This window comes from Camelus dromedarius, chromosome 2 (genome assembly GCF_036321535.1).
Source record: "Camelus dromedarius isolate mCamDro1 chromosome 2, mCamDro1.pat, whole genome shotgun sequence".
NCBI lineage: Eukaryota > Metazoa > Chordata > Mammalia > Artiodactyla > Camelidae > Camelus > Camelus dromedarius.
In genome coordinates this window covers 21,047,737-21,068,378 of record NC_087437.1, presented here as the reverse complement: position 1 = coordinate 21,068,378, position 20,642 = coordinate 21,047,737, and the positions used below count along the sequence as shown (strand labels likewise).

General features: G+C 35.8%; 1 protein-coding gene across 7 annotated transcripts in view; it reads right to left on the bottom strand.

Moving 5' to 3' along the window:
- The window catches only part of RASA2 (RAS p21 protein activator 2), a 113,922-nt gene that overhangs the window by 6,776 nt on the left and 86,504 nt on the right, over positions 1-20,642 (bottom strand). For 5 of the 7 annotated variants that reach the window (XR_010383190.1, XR_010383194.1, XR_004134512.2 and 2 more), the window contains exons 16-22: positions 19,983-20,066; positions 19,491-19,568; positions 15,962-16,035; positions 15,320-15,429; positions 1,744-1,826; positions 891-1,099; positions 92-195 (exon numbers count right to left, since the gene is read on the bottom strand). Coding sequence is in view for 4 of the 7 variants with exons in the window: in XM_064491663.1 (XP_064347733.1) it covers positions 92-195; positions 891-1,099; positions 1,744-1,826; positions 15,320-15,429; positions 15,962-16,035; positions 19,491-19,568; positions 19,983-20,066 (742 nt within the window). In the remaining 3 variants the exon portion in view is untranslated. The remainder of the gene's footprint in view (positions 1-91; positions 196-890; positions 1,100-1,743; positions 1,827-15,319; positions 15,430-15,961; positions 16,036-19,490; positions 19,569-19,982; positions 20,067-20,642) is intronic. The other 2 variants (XM_031445651.2, XM_064491676.1) reach the window with 2 other exon arrangements.

Sequence of the window (20,642 nt, the reverse complement as noted above, 5' to 3'; positions counted from 1 at the left end):
TATCTTCAACTTTAAGAAAATGCCAAACAACATTTCACTAATTCGTAATGAAGGATCATGGTTATATAAAGTATTTCAGTTGTATAGTTACCTTCCATTTTCTGCAGCTTAAGTGAACTGAGGGTAAAAAGGGAATAAATCCTTTCTGTTTCTCTGTCTTCATCAATATCTATCTGGATGTCTGCAGGGACACCTCTATGGTAAAAATGAAATCAAAGACATTGGAAAAATTTCACTCTGTTAACACGCTACTGACTTTTGACAGTCTGAGACTAAAAACAGAACCACAGAATTTTGTAGAAGGAACCTCAGGAATCTAGTCTAACTTAATAATTAAATAAAATGGGGCCAAGAGAGGTTCGGTCATTTTGTGACTCTAATCAAAAGGAGAGGAATCTTAAAGTGAAAGCATTTTCATAACTTATGCTTCATCACAAAAGGCATACTTTACTTTTTAAATCCATAGGGCTTCAATTAGAGGGAGACTCCTAAGCCCTTCTTCCCCAATATCAGGCTCACACTCGCGCATCTATTTAAACACTGCCCCCCTCATCTTTTTTTGACTTGTGCAATCACAGTTTATTTGGGAACATTTTTATCATCTCCCCTAAAAAAACCCCTGTACCCCCATTAGCATTCCCCATTCCTCCCTCCCTCTAGTCCCTCACAATCACTAATCTACTTTGTGTCTCTAGAAATTTACCTATTCTGGACACTTTACACAAATGTTATCATACAGTATATGGCCTTTGTGTCTGGCTTCTTTCAGCATGTTTTCTAGGTTCACCTGTGCTGTAGCATGTATCAGGACTTCGTTCCACTTTATAATACTAAAAAATTATTATTATTTTATAATAATTTGAAACTTTTTTAATCAAAAAGAAACTTACGCAGTACATCGCTTGCAGCCGAGAGCACTCTCACTGGTCTCCAGACAGCAGAGCCAGTTTCCGTTTAGATATGCAGAGGGGTGATAAAAACTGAGCCTGTTCTGATTGCATCGGCTCACCCTGCAGAGGACGTCTATCCATTCATTAGCTTCTACACAGTTATTTGCCTGGACATAGAGTGGTTTCTCCGTATGTATCACTTGGAACATCTTCATAGGCAATTAAGATTAAAAAGTTAGTGACAAAGTCTAAAAACCAAACACATTATGAAACACAAAAAGCATATAACAGAAATATAGTTTCCTTGGCTAGATAACTGTTGCTTGGGTATCTTATGAATTGTTACTTTGCAAGCAAGTTAGTCCCCAGGACAGTCTGAATCACATGGTACTCAATAGTACAAAAGAATATAATTTTAAGAAGCCAGACAACTGCAAAGGAATAGACTATCATATAAACAGGAATCAAGGAAGATAATTTCAGATGGAGGAAAATGTATGAGTAAAGGCAAAGCAGAAGGAAAATACAAAGGAACAAGGAAATCATCTTGGATGGCTTGAGTGGATGGTACATACTGAAGAGCAGCAGAAGATACGGTTGCACAGACTAGTTAGGACTAGTATTATTAAAGACTTAACGTCAAGCTGAGAAGTTTGATAGAACAAAAGTATTGAGAAAAGTACCTTAACTTGATAGGTGAGCATCAACAACAGTGGGCAATTTTAAGACACAGTTCTAGCCAGCAATTATAAAATATTAGTGATTAATAACAAACACTAAAATAACCTCCTTAAAATTTATAGCTAAGTAATATATGCAGTTTAAAGTGCTTTAAATTATTTATGTCACTTACATTTTTCTTGTTGAAAGAGCTCTCTTCCAGTTTTTCCACAGCAAGAATGTTTTTCACTGGAATTGTGTAAATTGCATCTTTGCCTAAATAATACAAGAAGCAGGATAAATGACAAGGTTTAAGATAATTCTTTTGAAGGTAGGCATAGAAGCAGGAAACAGATTTTCAAGTGGTACATATGTAAGTATTTGTTTTATGGAATAGATGAATTTTGATTATTTTCTACAGTGTGACTCCCACTTTACTTTTTTTTTGATATAAAATTAAAACATTTTCAAGGAAAAATGCAGGAATAAATTTGATCTCTTATGTATAAAATAAAAATGTTATTATAAATTTGTAAGATTAATTATATGGGGACTGAAAAAATATGTCCTTATCAATAAAGGCCTACTCAAAATGTGCTGAGACACGGGATTCTCTTTCATGGAGTTATTACATACACAATGATTCTGACTGTGCCTAAGTGTATTTTTCTGGTTTTTTCCAATCTAATAATTAAATAAGGAATATTTAACTCAAAAACAATGATTTGAAATTGAAAAACTGTTCATTACTATCACATATTAGCTGGTCAGCTGACTGGAGCTACCAAATTTACTCTTGAGATAGGGAACAAAAGTAAAAAATTATATTTGATGGAGTGAATCATCAACCCAATTTGAGAATTTGGAAATTTGAGTTTGTTGAAGGAGCTCCATAATAATATAGCACAAGGATATAATGCATTTCAACTTAAAATTTACTTGAGAATAAATGACATCTCATATAGTCATAGAAGCTATAGGCAAATGTTAATTATGACTTTTTCTGGTCATTCTGTAATGTTGTTCTTAGAAAATCAAAGCTTTGCCTCCCTCTCCCACCAAACTCTGCTTTAATGACATATGGCTGAAGTGTTGGATACTTCTACATTTTATATTATCCGTGGATTAATGTATAGTTTTTTGGTCAAAGACACTTAATTTGTGGTTAATGAAGGTTTTTGTCCTTGAACAGCAAGGTTAATATTTGCTAAGCCTGGTTCCTCCTGTAAAATCTAAAATTTGTGTAATTCAAGCAATGTGATAACCGTTTTTTTTAAATGATAACGTCACTTAATTCAACTATCATACATTGAATGTCTATTATATACCAGACACTGTCCTAGCCACTTGAGATATAGCAGTAAACAAAACACATAAGGCCCCTAATAAAGTCTGCATTTAGGTCTAGAAAGACTGATGAAAGACAAATAAATATTAGGTAGAGATGAATGCTGTAATGAAAATAACCCAAGGTGATGTCATAGAAATTGGGAAGTTATTTTAAATTGGGTAGTTAGGGAAAACTCTTATGTTGAATTTAAATTCAACAGATACAAATCATATCTACATGGGAAAATGAGAAAAGACTATCAGCAGTCTCCTGGAGGCAGACAAGATCAAGTTTATGAGGGGGCTGGGGGAGACGGGAAGAGAGTAAACTGAAGGAAGCCACAGCCTGAGCCACATGTAGGAAAAGACACCCGCAAAAGTAGGACTGGTCAGAAGAGCTTCAGGCCAGAGTCAGTGGACACAGACAGCTGAGCGGGGTGGGGGGACACACCAGACATGTATCAGGATGATTAATTGGTGAGCTGCACCGGGAACAGCTGGGCCAATTAGGTCCTCCACCCACCCCCACCCCACCCCCGCCCCCCGCCGGCTAGTGCTAAGCAGCAGTCAAGAGGCGTGTGCCCAGGCTAAGCAGTGAGGGCGCGGCCCGGGCTGTGGAGCAGTGCCGCGCCATTAGACAAGCACTAGCACCCTTGCCCCTCAGCAGCTCGTCCTGTCCCTCCCTCGCAACCGCTGGCGGTCAGCTACTGAACACTCAAGCAGGTAAATGGACTGTAACACAAAGATGAGCAAGTCACAAAAAAAAAATCACCAGATGAGGAAAATCAGCACTCTGAAGAGAGACACACATACAACAAACAGAATACATCTGAGGAAATCAGGGGTATAATAAATTAGTGGGCAGAGGAGAATATCTTTGGGTACCAACCTCCATGGGGCACCACAAAGATTCCAGAGAACTTTAGAATTTTGCAGGAAGTTTCCGTCTTGATTTGTTGAATACACAAAGCATGCACATACCTAGAACCACTGTGTCTGTTCATTTCTAGGCAAATTATGACACAGCATATGTAGAGAAAGCGCATTGCTCCCAGGCACGTGTGATGTCATCAGTTAATAGTGTTAACTGGAAAGAACTGCAAGGTGCACTAGTAAAACGGGGGATTTTACTGAGGACTCTCCAAACGTAGAGTACAAAGGGACAAAGAAACAAAGTAATAGTGTTAAGAGCCACGGTGGATGAATTTAGAAGTTTCAGTATCTGTCTAATAAGCATTCCAGAAACAGAACAGAAAGAGTGTTCAGAAGAAAATTACCAATGAGAATGTCCCAGAGATGAAAGCAGAAATCTTCAGATTGAAACGATCCAACAAGTGCTAAGCAGGATGGAAGAAAAAAGATAATACCTAGCCAGTGGGCAGTAAAATATTAAAACCTGCAGCTTAAAGAAAGTCCTGGGAGTTTCTAGGGAGAAGAATCAAGATTGAGAATCAGAATGACATCAAAATTCTCACCATCAACAAGGGAAACTAGCAAACCATGGAATAGTATCTTCAAAGTTCTGTGGGAAATGATTTTAAATCCAATTTAAATTTTACCCTTCTAGAGTAAGGGTAGAATACAGACTTTGTTGGTTTTTATATGCAAGGACTCAGAAAATTTATCAGCCCTAAAGTCCATCTGAAATAATTCCTTGAGGATATATTCCTGCAAAATAAATAAGAATGCAGGAAAAAGACAAGTGTGTTATATAAGAAATAGTACTGGGCAAAGAAAAACTTAATAAGAATAGATAGAAAATCATTAAAACATAATATAAAATGGTAAAAGAGAACGTAGCACTAAAATTTCAGATGACTTCATTAGGCAGATGATAGGAAAAAAATAAACTGAAAACATATTCACGTTCTTTCTCAACTTGCATGGAGACTGTGATTAACTGCAGACGTTAAGATAAATATGTAAATTTAACCTGTTAACAATTTAAAGGCAGAAACAGGATGCCCAAGTTTCTCACTAAATAGATAATGTGAGCATGTGTGGGACTGATTATTCCAACAAAAAGGCAGGAAAAAAAATAAACCCAATAAATAGAAAAGCCTAATAAACAGAATATACAAAACAAAGTAGCAATTACTTTGTGTTAAATGTGAGTGCATTAAATTTCCCTATTAAATGACTAAAATCCAGATTTGGCTAAAATCACCATTATCGTCTCAAAAAGTTAAACACAGTAAGTTACCCATATGACTCACTGATTCCACTCTTGAGTACAGACCATGAGAACTGAAAACACATGTCCACACAAAAACTTGTACATGAATGTTCACAGCAGCATTATTCACAATAGTAAAAAACTGGAAACAATCTAAATGTATATCAACTGATGAACTGATAAAATTTGGAATATATCCAAACAATGGAATATTATTCAGCCATAAAAGGAATAAAGTACTGATTCATGCTGCATCATGGATTAACTTTGAAAACATTATGCTAAGTGAAAGAAGCCAGTTATAAAAGGTTATATATTTAGGTCCATTTATATGAAATGTCCAACAGGCAGATCCATAGAGACAGAAAGCAGATCTGTGTCTGCCAGGGACTGGGAGAAGGGACGAACAGGCAGTGACTGTTAACAGGTATAGGTTTTCTTTTTGGGGGGATGAAAATGTTCTGCAACTAGTGCTCATTGTACAACTTTGTGAATATACTAAAAATCAACTGTACACTTTAAACGGGTGAGTTTTATGGTATGTGAATTATATCTCCATCAAAAAAACCCATTACCACCACAAGAAAAACAGAAGTCCAGCTATTTACCGGTTTCAAGGAACACAGCTAAATAACCACAAGTCTATTTTCTGATAGTAGTTGGTTGAGTAACTCCATTCCTCAGGAAGTAAGTATAAAACTGGGCAAATTATTAAAAACAACCACTTTGGGGCACTGGAAAACCACCAAAGGCAGGCCAAACTCTGAGACACGCTCACTCATGGACGACTGCTACTGCACAGGGTAAGGACTGTGAGTTTATGGTCTTCCTCCCTGGGGGTGTTTCCAGAATTCCCCCGCTCAGGGAAAACTCACAGCTTTACTGGCTGGAATTTACAGATTCAGCTTAAGGGTGAGATTTTGAAAATAAGAGAGTTTTTTTAAAACAAGGCTGAGATAATGAACTCTCCACATCCGTGGCTGACTGCTAAAGCCACATGTATGTAAACCATCCCAGAGAGTCCAGAAAAAGTGGGAAGTCTGTAAGACTTGTGAATTTGCTGTGCCTCTGAATGTGTTCCGGCTCACACGCAGCTCAGGTGAGAAGAAGACCTACTGGCTTCAGGTATTTGAGCTCTATGTGCAAATCACTGGCTGACGCCAACTGAGCAAGCTCAGGTGAGACCCCTAGGGAAGCAGATGGGATTAGGGAAAAAACCCAAAATCTGAGCAAAGACAATAGCAGCCATACACTGACAGACAGAAAGAAAAAGAGAGAAAGACACACACACACGTACACTGCATGTGAGTCTAGGTAAACTTTCAGAAGAACAAACAGAATCCAGACACACTACAATGTATTATCTACAATGTCCAGTTTTTAACCCAAAATAAGATACGGAAAGAAATAGGAAAGTGTGACCCATACTGGAGAAAGAAAGCAGACAACTGAAAATGACTGAGTGGATTCAGATGTTGAATTTATTCTCTTAGTGAGCAAAGACCTCAAAGCAGCCATTATAAATATGTTCAAATAATTCAAGGAAGATACGCTAATAATGACTGAACAAATATGGACTCTAATCAGAAAAATGGAAACTATAAAAAGAAACAAGTAGAAATTCTAGAGCTGAAAAGCACAATAAATAGAATGAAAAATTCACTGTGTGAGCTGAAGAGCAGATTTGAGATGAGAAACAATCAATGAGCTTAAATAGAAATTATCTACTCTAAGGAACAAAGATAAAAAAAGAATGACAAGTGAAGTGACTCTCAGAGAGATCTGTGAGACACTATCAAGTATGCCTGAGTGTCGGACGGAGAGAAAAGGGGCAGGAAAAATATTTGAAGAAACAAGTAAAAAGTTGCCCATATCTTGTGAAAAACATTAGCTTATGGTTTAAAGAAATTCAAATCCCAACAAAGTCTTGAAAAATTTCAACTGCCAAGTAGTACATTTTATGCCCATTGTAATAACAAAAAAGAAAAAGGAGTGGTGATATAAAGAGTGGGAAAAATATGGGAAAGTCTTACTTTAATGAAGTTCAATTTATCTTAAAAATGTTTAGTGCTTTTAATATCCTAAGAAATTCCTGCATACTCCATGGTTATAAAGATAGTCCCCCGCGTTTTCACCAAGGCCTATGATCCTGTCATCTTGAATTAAATTTTGTGTGTAGTACGAGGTAAGGTGAGGTTCATTTTCTTTCCATGTTTATCCAGTTGTTCCAGCAACATCTGCCGAGAAGACTCTCCTTTTCCAATTGCACTGCCTTGACACTTTGTCAAAACTGAATTGACCATATTTATGTGTATATGTGTGTGTGTGTTTCTGGACTCTTGTCTGTTCATCGAGCTCTCTAGCTCTTGTGCCAAAATTTCAGTCTTGAATCCTGTAGCTTTATGGTAAGTCTTAGTTCTCCAACTTCGGTCTATTTCTTCAGTATTGCATCAGCTCTGTTAAATCCTTTGTTTTCCCATTGACATAGATTTTAGAATCAACTTGTCAATTTTTACAAAAAAAACTTGCTAGGATTTGGAGTGGGACTGTGTTAAAACAAGATGAATTTAAGAAGTGACTTCTTAAAATATACTGAATCTTCAAATCTATAAACATGATGTATGTCTCCTTCCATTTCAGGTCTCCTTTATTTTATCTCAGCAATGTTTGGTCATTTTCACTAAGTCTTATACTTATTCTAAAAAATTATTCCTAAGTATTTTAGGTGGTTGTTTTTGAAGAGGAATGCTGCTTTATAAATGGTGTTATTTTTAGAATTTCAATTTTCTAACAGTTTGATGCTAGGTTATATAAATACAACTGATCTTTATATATGCATTATGTATCCTAAGGCCTTGCTAAATTCACTTATTAGTTTAAGTAGTTGTTTTGAAGACTCCTTAGGATTTTTTATGTAACTCTGTATGCCCTTTTCTTCCTTTTCTTTTTTTTCCCATTTTTTGGAGGAGGGGTTGTCCTACTGCATTGTTTACAACCTCCAGTACAATGCTGAACAGAACTGATTAAACTGGATAATCCTTTCTTTGCTCCCGAGTTTAGATATGATGTTACATTTGTTCTAATTATTGGTATAGTTGGGCTTACACTATCATTTTGGTATTTGTTTTCTATTTGTCCCATATGATTTTTGTGCCTCTGTTCTTCCTCTCCTGCCATATTTATTTTTTGGGCAGGGGAGAGGAGATGGGTTAGCCTTTTTTTAAAGTTTTGTTTTACAGATTATTATATATATAGCCTTAACTCATTACAATCTACTTAAAATTATTCTTGTGTCACTTCACATTAAATGTAAGAGCCTTACAGTAATTTACTCCATCCTCTTCCTTGGTGCTACTGTTGTCATGTATTTTACATCTAAATTTGTTATATACTCTACAGTTATAAACTCTACAGTTCAATGTTAATGTTGCATGGAACAGCTGCTTTTTAAAGAAATCAAGGGAAAATACAGTATTTATGTACATATTTACCATTTCGGTGCTCTTTATTCCTTCCTGCAGATCTAAGTTTCTATCTGGTGTTATTTCACTTCAGCTTGAAGAATCTCCTTTAGCATTTCCTATAGTGCAAGCCTGCTTGCAGTCTATCTAAGTTTCATTTATGATTGCAGTCTATCTAAGTTTCATTTATGAAAGAAATTTTCACTAGAATTCTAGGTTGGGAACTTTTTTCCTTCAGCACTTGAGAGACATCCTTCCACTGTCTTTAGCTTTGGTTGCTTCTTATGAGAAGTTAGCTGTTAACTGTATTCTCCTGTACGTAATCTGTCTTTTGTTTCTCTGCTTTTCAGATTTTCCCTTTATCTTTGGTTTGATTATTATATGTCTAAGTATGATTTTCTTTGTATTTACTATGCTTGGCGTTCCCTGATTTTCTTAGATATGTAAGGTAATGTTTTTCACCAAATCTGGGAAATTTTAGGCCATTATTTCTTCAAATACTTTTTTCTGCCTCACTCTTTCTGTATTTTCCTTCTGGAATACCAACCATGCATATATTAGATATTGTCCTACAAGTCACTGAGGTTCTGTCCATTCCTACCCACCCCCCAATCTTTTTCCTCTATGTTCTTTGAGTGGATAATTTCTATTGCTCTGTCTTCAAGTTCACTGAACCTTTCTTCTGACATCTCCAACCTGCTGTTAAGCCTATCCAATAAATTTTTCATTTCCAATATTGTACTTTTCAATTCCAGATTTCCATTTGATTCTTTTTTATAGTTTCTATTTTTTTCTTTTGCTGGAATCCCCCATCTCTTTATGCATGATGACTATCTTTTCCATTAAATCCTCAAGATATTCATAATAGCTTTAAAGTCCCTGTCTGCTAATTCCAATGTGTAGACCGATAGGGTCTACTTCTATTGATTAGTTTTTCTTTTGACTAGTGTCACATTTTCCTGTTTCTTCTCAACATTGTTAATGTTTCATTGTATAATGAACATTATGAATGACACATTGTGGAAACTGGATTCAGTTATCTTCCTTTGAAGAATTATAGCATTAATCATCTGGAGGCTTGGTTTTATACTTTATTTATATGATACTTTCTTTATTCTTAATCCTGGGACATAGTCTTCTGAGCCAATACCCTCTTGAGATTTCAATGAAAATTCCAAACTCTGTCTCTGAGGAGGAAAGAAACTGAGATCTCTGCTCATCTTTTTTAATCTTTCAGTTATTGCTTTTCACTAGCCTCTTTGAAGTTCCCCCTAGCATGAGCAGTTCAAGAGTCAGCTGAAGATTTCAGGGGAGTTCACATGCAGATTGGAGGGCTCATCCTCATTACCTCCTTAATCTCTGGCTTCTCTGGCAGTTTGAACTCTGCCCTTTGACACCTCAAGCCAATAAAACTATAGCTTTCTGCTTGAATTTTAACCACTTCATACTGCACAGGTTGGGAGTGCTTTCAGGAGGAAAAGCCAAATAAACATAAATCTCACCCAGCATGGCTCTCATCTTTGAAGTGTCAAATTCTTTGGAGAGTTGTTTTACATATTCTGCCTAAAGTTTATACTTATTATCTATGAAAGAGTTAGTCTAGCACAAGCTTCTTTCCTATTATTAGAACTCACATGTCTATTTTTAAAAAGGCAGCTTCATCAGTCTACTTGTGTAAGCCTGAATCTTTGGACTTATCCTTGACTTTTCTCACTCTTGATATGTGATCCTCGAATCATATCTTGTGCGTAAGTACTATCTTTAAAACAGATCCAGAATGTGATACACTTTTACAACCTCCACTGCTACTAACACATCCAAGCTACTACCCTGTCTCCCCTGGATTATTGCAATAGCCTCTTAATTGGTCTCCTTGACCCCCCGTTCATTCTATTCTCCACACAGAATAGAGTGTATGGAGATTGATTACTCAGCAAGAGTGATCAATCTTATTAAAATGTAAGTCAAATGATGTCATTCCTTTGCTTAAAACTCTCCAGTGCCTTTCCATCTTATTCAAAGTCTCCCACAAAGCCCTATAATATCTAGCTTCTCCATGATCTTTTTGACCTCAATTCCTATGATTACCCCCTTACTCATTTTTCTGTAGTTACAAAAGCATTCTCTTATCTCCTGAATACTCCAGGCATACTTCTGTTTCAGGGCCTTTGTAACCAGCTGCTGTTAGCTATGTCTCCATCACTACTACTCCAAATATCCACATAGCTCACTCCTTCACCCTCTTTAGGTCTTTCCTCAAATATCACTTTCTCACTGAAGCCTTCCTTGGCTAGACTTTTAATATTGCAATTCTCCACATTAAGCCCATCATTCTCTATTCTCTTTCCCTGCTTTACTTTTGTCCCTGTCCTTTATAATTATCCTATATGCTATACAAAAATTTTCTTTATTGTTTATCACTACTAAACTGTAAGATTCATGGGGGTAAGAATTTTGGTATGTTTTGTTCACTACTGTTTTCTCCAGAGCTTCAACAGCATCTGGCATACAGTAGGCCCTCAATAAAATATCTGTTGAATGTAATGCATAATCAAATCAATGGTGTTCTTTAGCTATTAAAGAAAAAAAAAACCACAGAGCCCTGTGTGTGAAAATATGAAAAGGTAAACCAAGTCAACCTAAATGTATTGAGATTTATGTTTAAAACATCATGGAAATCTCTTTTATATTGTTCATAGGTTATATGAGGTAGAATACTGATATCATATAGAAGTTGTGTAGGCTCTATGTATGTATCTGTGTATGATAGGTCATCCAAAAGCAAACAATATCTAATCAAGTTTGGAGACTACAAACGGAATTTCAGAGGTGAATTTGTTAATAATCTATTATTAGTAAGTTTGGTGGAAATTTTAGAAACCTAGAGCAGTGGTTCTTAATATAATTCAAATAGCGTATCTGGAAGACATGATGTTCTCTGAAGAACACCATTTACTAAAAACACTTACTAAATGCCTTAATGAAGGTAGTAAAAACACAGTCTCTACCACTGAGGATCTTAAAGACTAGGGCAAGAGACAGATAAAAGTAATGATCACACAGAGTGACAGAAGTCATCACTAATGTGCTTAAGAAACGCAGTAAGAGACTATTCAACTGAGGTGGCCAGAGGCTTTATGAAAATGACCTCCATGAAGAGCTGACACTTGATCTGAGGCTTAAAGGACAACAGATCACACAGGTCAAAAAGGAAAGATAGGATTTCTTGGTGGAGCAAATGCAAAAGCATGAATGTAAAAGAGCACAACTTACAGGAACTGCAAGAGCTAGTCTGGTGAAGAGACACATGGAGGATGTAAAAGATGAGGCTGGAAGAGACAGAAGAGGAAGAGGCTGGAACATCAGTAACATGTCTGATTCCAGCATACAACTAGGAGAACTTTTACTTGTAGGACACGACTCCATTACAGTACGGCAATATCAATCCATAACCATAACCACACAGATCCATAAAAAACTGTCAAGGTAATCACAACTGATAGCTGACTGAATGCCCTATGATACTCATTTTCCACCTGTCAATTTAGTTACATTGAGGATGAGTTGCTTACTATTGCTTGGCAGCAATTACCTCAGTGGGCATCAAAATTTAATAACTCACTTAAGAAAAATCCTTAAAATTGAGAAAATTCTATTAATTACTTTTCCAGTAAATTGGAAAAAGACTGTATTTTTGATTCTAAGTGGTAGAAATACTTGATTCCAAATACTAGTGTCCAGTAGGAGGAAAGAATGAAAGACTCAGTAACTTAGAGCTGTGTTACAGAACACCTGGGAGGCGCACTTTCAGACACCAAAGTCACAAAGTGTAAAAAGAGACTACTTAACTAGCAGTCTTAGCTCTCCAGAAAACTGCGAGGGAAAAGGAAGTAAGCAAAATATTTGTTGAACGACCAAAGAGAGACTCCAAAGCCTAGGTATTTTATTCATAGATTGAAAGTCCTGAAATCTTCAATCAAAACCTTTTAATCTTAGCATAATTTTAACAAACACAGTACCTATATCCTCACTCACAGTACATTAGCAGTAAAAAATGGAGGTAGGTGGTAGAGGTGGGAATGAGATGTTACATTATGGTTCACTGACAGCACAAGAAATTTAAGGTGACAGCCTGAACATAAAGGGGAAAAAGAAAAACTGTATAAAGCAAACACGGGAATACAAACAAGCACAGCAGTCCAAGGCATGTAGCTGGGAAGTAAACAGCTGCACACACCCATAAGCAGCCCTGAAAACACCACTAAATCAGAGTACTATATAATAATTATTATTATCAATGACAGCCCCAAGTCATCTAGAAAACGTTAACTTACGTTCAATGAACTCTTTTTTAGAAGGCAGGGAAGCATGTAATACATTTTGGAAAAATCCAACAAAATAGTTAAAACAAAAAGCATGGATGCTTAAAACTGTAGGCTTTGGTAAATAATCTTGAAATTTCATATAACAGCCCTCATTCCTCCAATGCCATTCCAACATGTTAAATCTCTTAAGGCCTGAAAATAATATAACTTCTATTATGTCTATTTTATACGTTAGAGCAGTCTAATCACTATGCAGAATTTTATCCTCACAAGATCACTGCACAGAAGTTCTTGAGAACTGTGGATGGGCTCTGGCTATATGAACTCTCTGAAATTATATGCAAGATTCTGTGTCTAAGTTTGTGGGTGCATTTTTCTGGAGGAAAGGGTCCAAAACTATCATCTAACTCTTAAAGTCTTAAGTGAAAGAAGACTTTAGAATACTGGTTAGATTAGAAAATAAAAGAGGAGAAAATAGCTAATTTATTCATAGAGAATGACTAACTTACCTTAAATTTCATTTCAATGTACTAGTAATATAAACATAATTAGCATATTATGACAGCTATTTTTTAAATGTTGCTCTATATATGAGAGCATTTATATAGTATTCAACATCAGCTGTCACTTCTAAAACATTCAAAATATGCTTAAAGAATGCTGTCTGGAAGGGTAAGTATGGGCAGGAATGTAGCCTACTGATTTCTAGTCATTCAAATATTTACATTCCACAACAAATGATCAGGGTGCCTAAAAATATAGTGCATTTGGCTCCTTATGTCTTACTAATATACTTGAACATATGGAGTCTTTCTGGCTAAGCCATTCTAAGGAATTATGATACAAAAACATTTTTTTTTTCACTCTGCTCTTCAAGAATCTCCACTGAAGCATTCTACTTAATTTGAGTCTACATTCTCTTGAAAGTACTCTATGTCTGGTGTTTGTTTTATCATTTCAGAAATTATACCAGAAGTTCCTTTAACAGATCTTTACTTAACAGAGTTGATGGATTAACCAAGACTCTCCATCTCCTCTGTAAAACATACTAAATGATGCTTATGGGATGCTGAGTGTTGGGGCTGCTAGGGCACTATCTACTAAGCTTGTAACCCTTCCATTTCCATCACTTAGGCTGTCCTGATTACCAAGTCCATTGGGTTTGTTCTCAAAACTATTATGCCATTTTTCCACTTTGTAATTATAATTTACTTAAATATTATGTAAAGTGACAAAATAAATGCCACCTACCAAGAGGTATATTATTTATTTGAATATCAGGCAAGCACTCTGAAAAGCTTTTCAAAAAAGGAGACTAACACCCATACAAATAAAGTTGATTTATATGGCGTGAGACAGCTGTAAAAGGTTAGGGTGACTATCATAAAAATCTAACAGGATTCTATAACTGGATTACTTTTCAAGTATCTAAGTTCTAGATCCACTTTGGAGAAATCAACCTGAAAACATGCATTTGGGGGATATCTGCACAAGAAAGACAATGGGGAAATCTAAACTTACAGATTCAAATTCAAAGAAAAGATCTTGACTCTCTATCAAAAGACAGGTAAACAAATATATAAATATTTAAGATATATGTCTGCATCTTTTTGTTTGTTTTTAAGTGATTCTTGCTTTAACGGACCTTTCTGGTTAAGTGAACATCTTTGGATCCTGATCACGTTGGATAGAAAGGATTTTACTGTATCAGATCTGTGATCTAGATAAAAGTGGTTCTTGTTAAGGTATCAGAAGCTGTGGCCATCTATGGATAATGCATTAGTCCAAAGGAATATACTTAAAAGAGTGATTTTAAGCATTATGTCAGTCCACTGAGGGACAAACTTTGCCTCTCTGAAGCCCTCAAATCACACTGTAGGAAGATGGCTTTCTTTACTCAAACAGGTAGACAATTTGTGCCTTCTCAGGAGGCAAATTATTAAAATTCCCATCTTAGATTTAGCTTGGCTAATAGTCTAGAATGAAATCTTTTAACTGAATAGAAATCACAGTCTATGGGATGACTATGGGAATTTTTGGCTTATATTTTCCAGCAAACCACTGAAATATTGTCATTATTAGATATTAATTCTTACCAATTTGACTCTGGGAGTTAAAGAAACTTCCAAGTTCTAAAAGGTCTAACTTGTTCCTTATATAGTGACTATAAAACAGGGATTTACCAGGGAGTTTTAGAAAACAGAGCATACTGTAGGGACACCATTTTTAGCAACACAAGACATTCAATGTGAGAGAAAAATGTAATTTTACATGGTGTCACTTAAATATTTTTTACATTTTTAGTGTGTGTGCATCACTGTGAGAAACTATAGACTACAAAAGTATTAGTGAAAAGGTTCACTAGTTACATTAAGCAGCAAAAAAAAAAAAAAAAAAAGAAAAGAAAAAGAAAAAGAAAAAGAAAGAAACCTTCCCTGGAAACCAGGACAAGACCCCACAATAAAGCATAAACACAACTACCTGGCTGCTTGTGGTAGGTGAGCTCTCTGCTTGTTAAGCAGAACCACCGTTTCTTGAAATTCTTTTTTCCAATCCGAGTTCTTCCCTGAGCTCTTTTATACATCTCCCTGCCAAAACAACAGATGTAAACATTTAGCTACAAGTATTAAAACAGTTAATCCAAAACAAAGAATTGTTCTTTAATTTTAAATGACATGAATAGCTGTGTAAGACTATATTAAGTCTTCACCATCTGTAACTCTTGTGTTTATTTTGGCCCTACTAAGGGAATAAACTCTTTAAATAATTTAATATTTATAATTGCAGTATCCAGAACTAGAGGGGCCACTTGGAGTAATTTTCCCCTTTAACTTCCAAAGATAACACTACTTTAAGACTGAATAATGTTGTGACTTTCCCAAAGTACTCCAACATCCATCATCTCATTAAATTTGCGAAACAACTCTGGGACTGCATGGATAAGAAGTCATGCCTATCTGGAATAAAGCTTACAGGACAGCGAGGGTGACTTACCCACTGATGTTACTTACACAGTTTTAGCACAGAACAAAACCCGGATTTCCTCACTCCTGGACCTCTCTGTCCTTACTTAATGTCTATACTGAAATACGACTTTAGTATCTACTTTAATTACATTACCCTTCTTTCAGGTGCACAGGCTCACTCGTACCACTGGACTCTTTAGTTTCAGTAGATGAAATTTCATCCAAGAACTAAACGGGGAAATGGGCAAATATTATACTTCGTGATAAGGTGCATCAAATTCAGTTTATCTTAAATGTCACTGATAGAGAATACCATGAAGTTCTTCATTATTAAGGAACATACATAATTATAATTTATAAAGCAAAACACATATTTAATTGTAGAGGAAGTCCCCAATTTACATGACAGGTACTCTAAAAAGTTTATTCTTAAGTTACTCAAAATGTAGAATATATTTATTTCCCTGTAGAGATAATTCAACCCACAATCTCTTAACTGCAACTCTGAAATCTGTAAAGCTCTGAGTGCAAAGAGTTTTTTGGTTTGTTTTTGACTTACAGTAAACTCATTTACAGTAACTTGACTTAAACTGGTGTAAGGCTATTTATAAGCCTGTATTTCTCCTACTCAGTGTGAATATTCATATACTGAGCTACATAAACATTAATGTGTTTGATTATAGGCTGTGACCCATGACCCACTGGGTATACTATTATAATATACAGCATATAACTATTATTTGCAAAACTTTGAAAAACTGAATTCTGAAATATTTCTGGTCCCAAAGATTTTGGATACAGGATTGTGAACCTATATTGCGGGTCAGGAATCATCAAACTATAGCTCATCAGGCCAGATTCAAACTGCAGCCTGTTTCTGTAAGGCCTGCAAGTCAAGAACAGTTTTGAAATTTTTAAAGAGTCATAACAACAGAAACAAAGAAGAATATGTTGCAGTGCCCTCATGGGGCCATCAAAGCCTAAAGTATTTACTCACAGCCCTTTACAGAAAAGAGTGTGCTAACGTCTATTATAATATATAATTGACTATAGCCCTGAGAGCTAGTATTTCACAGTTATGACTGAAGTGTAATTGGGTTCTCTGGAATAACCTGGAGATCTAGTAACCATTTATAAACTTCCTTTGGAGAATGTGAGAATGGGGCAGCTCAAAAAATTTTGGGGTACCCAAATCTAGCCATTTAGTAAAGAGCATTTAGCTTCATGAATATGCTACCTCAACTGGTCAAGAGATTCCTGGCATGCGGCCTTCTCTTCATGCAAGGAGAGGGAAACCAGGAGTTCAGAACAATTCCTGTTCTTAAAGAGGAATCGTATTTTGCCCCATAAATGAACTATTTGTTTAGTCTTTGTTTTCTCCTTTACACTTTTCTATATTGTCCCACTAAGGATTTAGAATAAAAACACAGTACATTCCAATAAGGACGACATTGAGGTACCAGTGAATAAAGTAGAATTTGTGGACACAGTCATTTTCTCCTAAGTCTGGCTGTAGACTGCCCACCAGAACCTCCATTTGTGGGATTTTTCAGTGGAATGTTTACCTCTAGTTTGCTAGAAGAAATCTCAGTAAGTGAAAAACAAGAACAGAGTTACTTCTGCATTATATGTGGGTGATAAAGAGCAAGTATCCAAGGGAACTAAAGGGTCCCATCACATCTTCAGTTCTCACAGATGGACCATCTACTCATAGAGTGTCAAAGAGTTATCCGAAATATTTCATTTCTGAGTATTTGCCTCATTTACGTGACAGATATTATTTATAGTAATTATTAAATCTATTGTTTATTTGTTGTATTATTAAGGAACTATGAGGTAAATATGGCTACATAAGGTGAAAGAAAACATAATAATTAAGATGGACTATAGGCAGGGTGAATACAGGTCCCAATTTGCTCAGGACCATCCTTGTCTACAACTTTGGTCCTAGCATATTCAAAGTACTCCTTTTCACTCTTGAAAATTTTTTGCAGGTTTGGACACTAAATTATATGGTCACCCTGTTTATAGAGCTATTCAGGTTACTCTTCCTAAACTCTGTGGAAATAGTATAGGATTCAGAGTTATAAACTGTTTTCTTCTGGAGCAGTGGCTAATGTCACTAGTGAGAACACCACTATTAAATGAGAAATTGGGTTTCATAAGCTTTTGCAATTTCTAGCACCGCACATATCTAGACTTAGCAAGTAAGTTCGTGTATTAGGGCAAAACATCCTATGCAGTTCAGAGACAGGAGCTGTACTGTGGTGACAGTGCATGAGAATGTGATTGGGTGACTCAGAGCAGATCAGGGACAGACTAAACTCCTGGCACCCTTAAATACTTTCTCCACTGACCTTACCAACTATACACATGCTGATTATATCAGGAAAAAGAAATCAGATGCTGCCATAGCCTTGGTCATAAAAAATAGGAAAACCACCCCAAAACAAAAGACAGTAATCATAACCTTGCCAACAAAAGTCTGCCTACAGTGTTCCACAAACTGTTTCAACAATATCCTAAAAATAAAAGGGCAGCTTTTTCTTTGCCTATTCTTTTGAAAGACTTTCTCCTCAAAAGCATTCAATGGTTGCTTAAAATTTTTTTGGTTGAACTTGCACTATTCTCGATGAAAAAATTCCAACTGGCTTTAACTTTTTAAATCATCATTTTCATTTACTGAGTCCCTGTAAGAATTTTAAAAGTACATACAAAAAAAAATACAAACAAAATATACTCTTAAAATATACTCTTGGCAGCCAACCATGAATCACACTACAGAAACCGAATGAAATCTTTAAAATCTGACCTTGCTAATTTAGATTCATTAAGTTAGAACAGTGATAAGTAAGTACTGTCTTCACGCTAAGTTTAGATGTACTTCAAAAGAACTTGTCTTTACAAAATTTCTAGCGTTTTATAATAATGCTACATTTTGTTTAGGATGATTCAGAACTAGAAACTCAAGAAATTAAAGATCTTTTCAAAACATTCTCAACTTCTAAGTACAGCAATTTTTGTTTTTTTGTAGGGCTCGTGTTAGGATGTTATATACTGTAGGCTTTCGTACATTTTAAATTAAAGCCTTTCCTCAGGTTACTACCAGAAACCTATACTGTTTATAAGATACTCAATAATTCACAAAATTTTACCCTGGAAGTTAAATGCTCACTATACAGCAGGCACCATATTAAGCCCTTCCCCCTAGACCAGAGGTTCTCAATCAGAGGAAATTTTGTTCCTTGGGGGACATTTGACAATGTTTAGAGATATATTTGGTTGTAAAAACTGGGAACATGCTACTGGCATCTAAAAGCAGAGGCCAGAGCTACTGCTAAACATTCCACAAATGCAGGAAAAAAAAGCCCCTCATAGAGAAGAATTATCCAACCAAATTGTCAACAGTGCTGCTAAGAAACCCTAACCCTGGATTATTTGTAATTTGTAATTAAGACATCAGTAATAGTAACTGTTGCTAAAACTCATTTAGGTATTTTCACAGCTGAAAAACCCATTTATGTATGGGAGGAGAAAAGATGAAGACAGCCTTTTCATATTTGATGGACAGTTCCAACATATTTTTTTTTAACTGGGGATTGATTCCTAGGAATAATATAAAATGTTATTTCCCTAATGCTGTATGATAAAAAGTTAGTATTTCCAGAGTAAAACAATCATACCTTTTTAACTGCTATAATATATCCTTCTTCTTGAAACATTTTGAAAAATTCACACATGAATGTCTCTTTGAAACTTGACTAAGAAAAAAACAATTTATGTATGTTAAGTAGAGAAACAAGAATATAATTTTTAAGTTTAGGATTAGGGACAAAAGGGATTTAATCACATATTTCAAGAGAGTTACGGGGTTTGGAGCTGAAGATTTCTCTCAACAGCTGCTGAATGATTATGCACAGAAAGATAAACAGGAGGCTCTTGCAACTGTTAACTAGACTCTCTCCCCATCTTAGACACATTAGTTTAAATGAAACTGTAACAGGTGACTGAAAAAGGACATCCAGAAGACAACAACTGCATCTACATATACTTTTTTTTTTTTTTTTTTTGGTTTTGCTTTGTTTTTAAGGAAGGGAGTGAGGGAGGGAGAAGGGATGGCAGGGTATGACAACGTTTAGGAGTGTGAATACAAAGCAGAAGATATAAAGACTTACCTTGCTTTTGGACAGACTCCCCAAGCTTCCCAAAGTCTGAATGGTTTTTGAGATGAGAGTTAACGTTCTGATTGTCTGTGGATCCTAAACAATGTAAAAAAGACACAAAAGTGTTGTCAGGCTTTCAAGAAGTAGAATTTGTGTGAAATATCTAACAGAGTAAATAGGCTACATTGCCCTGAAACACTGACTCAGAAATGTTCATTCAAACCAGTTAAACTCTAGCTAAGGTTGGTCACAACTCACTGGACTAAGCAATTAAGAGACTAAAGAAGCCACATGTAACTGACAATTCCTCCCAAAGTAATTATACCTAATGATGTGTTACTTCTGAAAGCCATAATTTAATCAACATTGTTATTATTTTTTTCCCCCAAACAGTATGGCAGCTTGAATTACCTAACAAATCGTATTCACTTTTGGAATGTCAACGCCATCTACTTTCCTCTACCTTATCACGTAAAATGGCAGCTTCCAAATTTTCTATACTCAACCCACTTGTAAGCATATTCAATAATTTTATGAGTTCTGCAACCAACTCTTTTCACCATGGATGCAGAGACCTAAATTCAACTTAGGAAATGAGAAGTCACCAGCTGATGCAGGATCTCAGCAGAAGGTAACTATTTGGGTCTACTATCAAAGGTGTTTTCCAGGCCC